A 9,839-nucleotide genomic window follows, 5' to 3' on the forward strand; every position below is an offset into this window, starting at 1 on the left:
ATAAAAAAAAATGTGCATCTGTTAAATATTAATTGTATTAAATTATATTTCCTAAATTAAATCGTTGTGTTTATTTCTTATCTATATCTTTCTTATAATAACATCCGATAAGAAAACTGTCTAAGAACACTTGTTATACAATATCTCTATCAGTTGAGTTAAACTTAATGAGAGACTATACTCAAAAATATTTGAATGTGATGTTAGGAGGTCTCTTCCACCTCAACTAGAGATATTGGATTCAAATTATGTTATAGAATCGTGTTATATCTCTTAAAAAACTTTATAATCAATAAATATCTTGCAAAAAAAAATTAATTTCTGTTTCAATTCTCTTATTTTCTTCTCATCTTCGTGTTATTTAAAATACTTGATGTGAATTGTCGAAGCAGTAGTTAATATTAAATTCTTCTTTTGATTTATTTGGTACCTAAAGAAATAAAACTCTGGATGAGGATGGATCGAAAAAATATATCGTATTAATTTTAAAAAGTTTCTAAAATTTAATGACTATTTTGATATGGACGATGAAAGAAGTTTTTAACAAAAGAAACTAACCCTCTAATGTAAAATTTAAATTATATTAGAGGGAGGATAAGGAGACACACAATGTCCTGGCCAAACATAAAATAAAGAAGACACACAATCAAATTTAGCATATAATTATTGAGTGGTGATACATGTACACCCCCATGTGGCAATACATCTCTTACACCCATACAAAATCCTGACATGTGGCAAGGAAAAGGGAGAGGAGATGAAAGAGAAAGTATGGTTGTGAGATAAATTTATCAAAATGTCCCTAATACATGAAGTATACAATAGAGTGTATGATTAAAAGGTGTTCATGTAACATTTTCCATAATTATTAGACACACAATTATCACACACTCTAATATCAACTCTTCTTTGGTGGGAGGAAAAGCATATGATGCAATATTGCACTTGACTTTCCTTTGACTATGACAATACCATTCAGCAAGAGTTTACTTCTTTTTTATTTTTGAATGGTAAATATTATCATCTCATTTTCATAGCTATAAATTTATACTCTTCCAAATACTCCATGAGATTGCAACAAGCAAGGAGGGTTTATTAGTGTAGAGGGTGTCAGCAGCTTTAAACATCAGGTGCAAGAAACTACCAACATCAGCAGTTAAAGCTTGAAAATCATTCCATAATCATGTACTTTTTTCCAACGGGTCTTCAACTGTGAAAGTAGATGTCTCGGAGGATGATCCTACAATCATACTGGGACTCATTCCAAACCAACATATATACCCTCCTCTTTCATTTCAACTAAAATTTGGAACACCAAATAGTCTGCCACCAGTACCACCACTCATAGTTAGAATTGTGACCAATCTTAAAATTTTAAAAATTACCACTTTACCTTCCTTCAAAAAAAAAATTACCACTTTACCTCTCAAATAGTAAAGTGTGTGAAGGTAATTTAATAATAATAATTAAGGGGATGTTGACTAGGATTGAGGACTATGTTAACTGAACTTCGTAATTTGACTCAATTGTACCAAATCAAATTATAAAAAAACCATGTATGCATGAACATTCACGTGGCTTTCTATTTGCCATATCATTTTTTAAAGAGTTGACGTCAATGGCCAAAAGCGCACACAATTTTGCGAGGAAATGCAAACAAAGAAAGAAAAAGAACATACACTATTTTAAGGTAAATCAACTTTACTCTAACAGTAAATGTCGCTTTAACTCAAAAATTAGATACTAAAATTATAGGTTACTATCTTTCAATGTGTTGTCATATTTTCAAACCTACTTGTTTATATCATCGTCATCATGCATGATCATCTCTTCCACATCTTAGTGTTGTACATACATATATGAAAATTATGAGCACAGCATCGCTTAGGCTAATGTTGGTAAAACATTTTTTAAATATGTAAAGTTAAATTTAATACACATACAAACAAAGGACAATTTCATAACATTAACACACAAAACAGACATTTTGATTACACTGACAACTTTTCTTAATAAATGTGAAAAAGACAATGGGTGCCTAGATTAAGGGACGGAAGGAGTATTTAACAAGCTATTTTAAATAGTAAAGTAAAAGTTTTGAATTAGTGAAAAAAGAAAATTGTGAAATATACTGCAGTCATCAAATTAATGGTCCCAAATACTCTGCAGTCAAGTCTTCTATCCTCAACTGCCCACTAAAGATCATATGGCTCAATAAATTTCAATAAATCAGCTTTAAAACATAACTCATCGGATTATCAAAATTTGCAACTGCAGAAAATCTATTTCTCAAATCAATACTAATCTCACATCACAGGGTCAATCACCACCAATGGCGTTAATGTTCCATGGCAAGTTGCAGCTTTTTTTCATAACAACCAACATCATCCAATGGAATGCAACAGTATAATACCATCATCTAATGCTGTATAACATCATTATCGAATGCAACTACCATTCGGCTATTAATTAAATTCATCAAACAGTTCAAATCTAACTACACTGTCTTGTGTCATAATATTCATGATTTGGATACTGCACGTACCGAATGTCGCAATTTTCCAAATAAGATGTGGTAGTCAAATTAGTAAGTTATTTTCTCCTATAATATCCTTTTTCTTTTCCGATGATACAAGAGAACTAATATATCATTGTGATCTGCACAACTGCAAAAAGTGAGGACAATGACATAGTAATCCAAGAGCTACGGGGTTCTTGCAATATTTCAAGGCCTGGACTTCATTAGGAACTGTGAATCTGGTTCAATATTATTCTCCTAACTCATTCACCTTCAAGTTCCTCACCAAACTGCTCCAAGCGCTTAGCATCTTCCTCTAGATCCCGAACCGTGGCATGGTTAATTAAACCATCATCTTCACTGGCATGTATCTGTCTGCCACCAAACCTGATAAATAAACCAGAAAAAGTATGACAAAAGTTAATATCCTCGGGATATGTAAAAATGAAAAGTGAAAGCATTTAAAAAATGAAGCTATTCTTCTACTTTGAGTAAATTCAAAATTCCAATTTCATTGTAACACTGTAACAACAGTGAGAAGAAGACAGCTCTATCCCTATACTTTACCCACAAGGAAAAATGTTTGTTTCACTATATTTCACCTTACTGATCTTAATGCCAAACCCTCGAAAAAGCTCAAAGGTTTTGCATATCCAAAACAAGTTACGTTACTATTTTAATAGTACCTAAACTGGTTGAATAATGACTAAAACAAGATCTAGAGAAGGCCAACAAAAGAAAGTCATCATGCCAAGTAGGCTAGGCTGCTTATATGACAAGGTAACTTGTTAAATAAAGCATGAAAATCAATCCGAAAGTGCAGAGGAAGAAAACGGATAAACAAGGATTTAATTACCATCTTCCATTCATCAATTCTATGCACGCCTGAGCACCTTTCCTGTCCTTGAATTTAACCAAAACAACACCCTGAGGATGATTATCACATACCTGCCGCAAACATGGAAATGCAGAGGCAAAATTAAAAGTCAAATACAATAGGAACACAGATATGAGAACAGAAAGTAGCATCACTGTTATTGGTACCGGTATGGGGCACAAAAAAATCCTGAAAATAGGATATGGTTACAGGAGATCGATAAGAGTATCAATTACATTAATCTTTTAAGGCATAAAAGATTGACTACCTTGACTGCATCTATAGGTCCAAGCTTCGTGCATTCCTCTTTAACATCTTCTTCTAGTTCTGAGTGCAAATTTTCATCAGCCTGAACAGATTAGGCAATATTAGAAAGTGTCTAATATGAGAAAATGCACCAACAAATTGCAATACTGAGAGAGCAAACTGAAATTGACTGTAGTAGGTGAAGTAGAAAATCCTACTATAATTGTAAAAAGTAAACGAATCAATGCTGTAATCTTTATTTCTATAATTACAATACAACTTTCTAAACAATTTTTTTTTGGAAAATGTTACATGAACACCCTTTAATCATACACCCTATTGTACACCCCATACATTAAGGATATTTTGGTAAATTCATCTCACAACCATACTTTCTCTTTCATCTCCTCTCCCTTTTCCTTGCCACATGTCAGGATTTTGTGTGGGTGTAAGAGGTGTATTGCCACATGGGGGTGTGCATGTATCACCACTCTTTTTTTTTAATAGAAGTTTGTTTCTGTAATCTATATAACCAAATCCAAAATGATGGACAGCTATGGTCACATGTGTAGCAATGCATTGGTGTGATAATTGTATATAAGACACAAGAAAAATTCAGTAATATCAACCCTCATTTCAGCAGGACTGAACATATAGCGAAGGACAACAGTTGTTGGAATTAAAACTTTTGAATCATCACGACCACCTGTGCCATACAATGAAAATCACATTAGTACACAATAAGCAGAGTAAATGAGAAAATCAACTGTGAAAATGAATCCAGAAACTCCAAATCAGCCAAAAACTCTAAACTAAACATACAACTGAGATGGAAAGATTTTTAACATTTGACCACAGCATGCTTTCTTGCTTCACACTCACCAGAAGCAAATTGGAAAACATGGATAGATTCTAGCACGAATTTTTTTTAAATAATTTTCATTGTTACCAGTACATCTACAATTCAAAGACTATATCCAAATTTGAATTAGCTTTGAGCTTATGGAAGTTTCTTAATCGTGATAAATACTTGATTCCTAACTTATGAAATATGAATCTGTAGATACTTATGAAAAAGCTAGATGAGGTAGCTTCTTAAAAAGCTGAGATGCAAAAGTTGATATAAAGGTATGCGAGAAGCTATTAGTTAGAAGACTTAATGTCATTACAAGAACATGTCAATTTTTCTTTTCCTATCAGTATTTATGGAAACGTTTATCAAAACTGGCTCTTAGACATATAAACTTCACTGAGAATTAGCTCAAAATGCACTCAGTGAACTCAAGGATCAACGGACATGGGTTAAAGCATTGATCCATTTACACCATCTGGTGAATTGGAAAAATATCTACAAGAAGGTAAATCTATAAATGAAAAAGGGGAATTAGGCTAAAATTAAGATGAATTGGGGATTAATAAATTTCCTGAAAGATCAACTTGAATAAAGTCGGCAACCAAGCATACCCCATCCAAGCATTTTGTCTTCCAACTTTTTCGTTTTCTTTTTCCGTCGATTGTCTTTGTCTACTTGCTTGGATACAAACTTCTCTCCTGCATATTTAAAGAAAGCTCCATCAGGCACCAGCAGGAGTGATAGTTAACTAAACTACGATTTTGACAGGTGGATTTACTATAGCCAAGTACAATTATAAAAACACTGCTAATGAAGTATAAAAAATTAAGTTAAGCCTACCTTTCTGCTGAAATTTAGCCAGGGAGACAGACATCGGAATCTTATCACCAGGCCGAAAAGGCGCACCATCCAAAAGTTGGATTGCTAGAGCCACTGATGGTTCCTGATATACACAAATATATAATTGGAAACTCTGACAAATTCAAAGCTATGTATCACAGGAAGAACTAGAGAAAGAGTTACCTTAAGATATGTAACCAATGCGTCTCCCTTATTTCTTCCTGTCTCTTTATCAACATAGAGCTTAACACGGGGCTTTTTGGTTTCTGGATCCTGTTTCAAACAGAATCAGTTCAATCATGCAATTCATATGAAGCTGGGATGAGCTACCAAAACCTCCAATAGCTAGTTTGATATTTTCAAGAACATTCACAGATTACCACCTTATAATGAACTTTTTTTTGAAATAACAACCTTTTGCAAGACAGAAGGGTAACCTTGGCGCAACTAACGTGACTGAAAGGTCACGGGTTCAAGTCTTGAAAACAGCCTCTTGTGTAAAAAACAGGGTAAGGCTGCATACAATACACCAAAAATGGTGGGACCCCTTCCCGGACCCTGCGTATGCGGGCGCTTTAGTGCACCGGGTTGCCCTTTTAATCTTTGGCAAGACACTTCTGGTGAGAGCTAGTTCTAAAGAGTTGCTTGGCCTTGTGTTATTTATTTTCGGTCAGGGTATTGCTGAGCACATGTGCCCAGAAAAGGGAAGGGGCTCTCCAAATCCTCATAAAAAATATATGGCCATTCATAAAAAAAAGGCTAAAATATGGTTTTAGTCCCTGCAAATATGCCTCGTTTTGATTTTAGTTCCTGTAAAAAAAAATGTTTCTCGTCCCTGCAAAATTTTTTGTTTTTGAAAATAGTCCCTGACCCTAGTTTTGTGATGATTTGCATACGTGGCACATTATAACTGAACCAATTTTGTAGTTTTTGGTCCCTGCAAAATATTTTGTTTTTAAAAAAGGTCCCTGCAAAATTTTTTGTTTTTGAAAATAGTCCCTCCCTATTTTCAAAAACAAAAAATTTTGCAGGGACCAAAAACAAAAAAAAAAAATTTGCAAGGACTAAAACCAAAACGAGGCATATTTGCAGGGACTAAAACCATATTTTAGCCTAAAAAAAATCACATGAAAGCATTTAAAAGGATAAACATGAAAATATGCAATATATTTTGGTCTTCCATGTGTAGAAATGTTAATCCATATTTTTGGCAATATACTTTACAGTGCCGACTATGTTTTCCTTAATTAAATATAACAGATACTTTTAAGGTAATCCTAAACATGAAAAACCGATATATACCTAAGCATTATAGTTTGATTTACAATTCAACAAGGGAATATAGGAATAAAAAAGGTACCTCTTTTATAATTCCATACTTGGAAAATGTTTCCACAACCTACAATATTGCCCATGTTAGTTTTTGCAATGAATATAAGTAGTTTCAGGTAAAGTGAAACAAAAGTTAATGCTTACTTCATCAATAGTAACATCCTCAGGCAACCCAGTGACATAAACATGTGTATTGACCTTTAATTCAAACCAACTGTCAGGAGGTTTATTAGCTTCCTGGAACAGAATTAGGTCAATAGAGATGTCATGTATTTCCCAAAAGAGGTACTCATTTCTAAGTGAAAGCAACAAAGATGAGAAAAATTAAGCTGGGTGAAGCCATATATATAAATAAGATGAACAGATAGCGGCGGACACCTTCTTTTCTTCTGGTTTATCTGAATGCTTCCTCTTCCCAACAGCTACCACACTGGTATTTTTTGCTTCAGTTGTTTCTTCCTTTATGGAAGTTGCAGAAACACTCGATTTTGAACTATCTTCAACAATTTTAGAGGCATCAGAATCAGTTACTATCGGAAAAACTTCCTCTTCTTTCAAAAAGGTCATCTCTTCAACCCCATAAGGCAAAGCACTACCGGACGTGGCCTCGTCCTATCACAAAACAACTTCATTAATACCTCCCAAAAGAAAAAATAAAAACAGCTTGAATAGAAATACATTCAAAGAATCAACAACCTTGGTTTCAATAAAATAAAACCTAGGGAAATTGAGATTAATACAGATCACATACTAAGCAACAGCAGATCTATTTTCTGAATAAGTGATTGTTTTATCCATCAAAGTTTTGGTTATAAAATTGATAGAAAAATTAATATTTCCATATGGATACATTTTTTTTAAAAATTGTTTCGGACTTCTATTAACCCCTTAAAGCAGTGTCTATTTGGTTTAGAATTTTTGAGAACTATTTTGGCAGTGTGCACTTGTTTTGATATTCTTAAGCAAAACAAATTGTTATGTCATAAATCACCAAAAAAAAGGCAGACAAAAATGAATAAAATGAGATAACACAAATCCCATCAACAAGAAGAAGCTTCATTTTTTTCATTTTGATTCTGCCAAGTGAACTGTCTGTGCTTTACAGAGTCTGAAGAACCAATTTGACAAGATGCCAAACATAAAATATTAATTTTAGATAGACAAATGTTAATAGTTACTAGTTAGTTTGTTAGGGAGGGAGGGAAATTATTAGCAACAGGGGTCGAACACTAGAGTCGGGTCCACCTTAATACACCTTCAGTGTCCCAACCCATACCACTGGGCTACACCTTCAGGGATCCTATGTGACCTATGCAAAATCTAAAACAAGAACCTGTCATTTCAAAACCAATGTATTCAATAAATCAGGTACAAAAGAACAGTTTAAGATAAAGAACACCAGCCCTATGAACCACATAAGCTTCGAGCATAATAGTTAAAACTCTAAGGTTAACAACTTGATTAAACCTAACCCCAAATCCTAGGCATCAAAATTTAGTTAAGCTTTAAGCCTGTCTCATGTTAATCATAATATAACAAATAACATCGCTTATTGCATAGATGAGCATAATAGTAATGATGTAAAGCTCATGTACCAACCTGAGGAACCTGCTTATATGCCCTAAGACTCTTATCCCACTTATATGTCCCATCATCATCGGTAAATTCTTCTTCACCATCAGGCGGTGTTGAAGGTCTCTCAACGTCTTCTCCTACACCACCACCACCGAATTCTGAAGCTTCCACTTGTGCCTCAGCCTCCTTAATCTCCTTTTGCCATTTTTCAAACTCGTCCACATCTTCAGCCTCAGCATAAACTACATAACAAGTCACATTGTATCCAAGTCCACAGTAAATAATAACAACAAAAAACCCAAAAGCAAATAAATTTTAAAAAATAGAAGTTAGAAAAAAAGTTAAGCTTTAATTCATATACACCATATTAGTGTAAAGAATTTTTACACTGCCAATCAATCATAACCTCAAGATACAGATTTCAAATCACCTCATGACGGTTGTAAAATGGTCATTAGTGTGTGCCTCATGCAATATGCTGACAGTGTAAAACATTTTAAACTGACAGTGTATGAAAATAAAATTCAAAAAATTATACCTGCAGTTGAAGAAGAATCAGGTTCGCGGCGACTAATTTCATCCCATAATTCAGAAATTGAAGACAAAGGCTGCCATTCAGTTCTTCCTTCAGACCATAAAAGTGTATTTTCGGATAGGTATCCATTTAAGAAATGCTCTGAAAAGTAAATTAGCAAAGTAATTATCATAAGTTTAATTTCAACATAAACACAAGGCTTTGTTTGGTGAGAATCTGAGAAGTGAAGTTACCTTGCACCTCAGAGAAGATATAAGGGCCAAGCTGTTGTTGATTTTCTCCAAGAACGTACCATCCAACTTCTGCGACATTTTCACCTGCGTAACAAGCTCAGTTAAAACAGAAATTGCTGCGGATTTGAGATGAAAAGGAGAACGAGAGAAGTTAGCGTGTACCAGTAGGTTGCGGTTGCGGTTGCGGTTGATTGTGGTTTTCGTAGCCATTTTCAGAATTCATTGTTTTCTTGGAACAATTTCTGGGTTTCTGTTCGCTACAGTGGCAACAAGGTTATGAATGATGCAACGAAAGGGTGCCCGTAGTTTCTAGAGACAACGTTCCTCTCGGCCGTGTATGGATCTGCTACAGTTTTATATGTGTCCGGTTATCTAGTCACTACCACAGATCTTCAACACGTGGCCACTAAAATTTTCAATGGCCGATATTAAAAGTTTGAAAATTCATAGAAAACATGTTTCTCGCCGGCGAGACAATGAATTGGATACGGCGGTGAGAGATGTGATGAAACTGTAGTGTTTCAAACGGAGCAAATATTCAAATTTGTCTTTGTATTAGCACGGGCTAGCCAAATGTGTCCCCTGATTTGTTGAAGTATCTAATTCATCTATGAATTTAACTGATGTTCATCAAATTCATCCATCCGTCCAATATCTATGTTAGTGATGTTGAGGTGTCATCATGCATGATGTGTTATGTTGTACACGTGTCATCCAGTCAACCACGTGTACAGGGACCAATTTAATGAAAACGCAACACATTTCAGTTTTAACCTATCACTTTCAGTTTTTTTTTTGTTTTTTCAATATTACCCTTCTTTAAGGATCGA

The 9,839-nt window shown here is 34.3% G+C and overlaps 1 protein-coding gene across 1 annotated transcript; it reads right to left on the reverse strand.

Moving 5' to 3' along the window:
* Positions 1 to 2,255: 2,255 nt before the first annotated feature.
* Positions 2,256 to 9,507, reverse strand: LOC25484593 (splicing factor U2AF-associated protein 2). Its single transcript, XM_013613446.3, has 14 exons — positions 9,172 to 9,507; positions 9,010 to 9,093; positions 8,780 to 8,917; positions 8,266 to 8,483; positions 7,045 to 7,278; positions 6,811 to 6,903; positions 6,695 to 6,733; positions 5,518 to 5,607; positions 5,335 to 5,437; positions 5,106 to 5,192; positions 4,271 to 4,347; positions 3,664 to 3,744; positions 3,375 to 3,466; positions 2,256 to 2,905 (listed from the first exon to the last, which is right to left on the reverse strand). Exons 1-14 carry the CDS (start codon positions 9,230 to 9,232, stop codon positions 2,782 to 2,784), a joined length of 1,521 nt encoding a protein of 506 aa, XP_013468900.1. The 5' UTR covers positions 9,233 to 9,507; the 3' UTR covers positions 2,256 to 2,781.
* Between the last annotated feature and the right edge of the window lie 332 nt (positions 9,508 to 9,839).

Source organism: Medicago truncatula, chromosome 1, assembly GCF_003473485.1.
Source record: "Medicago truncatula cultivar Jemalong A17 chromosome 1, MtrunA17r5.0-ANR, whole genome shotgun sequence".
NCBI classification, from domain to species: Eukaryota; Viridiplantae; Streptophyta; class Magnoliopsida; order Fabales; family Fabaceae; genus Medicago; species Medicago truncatula.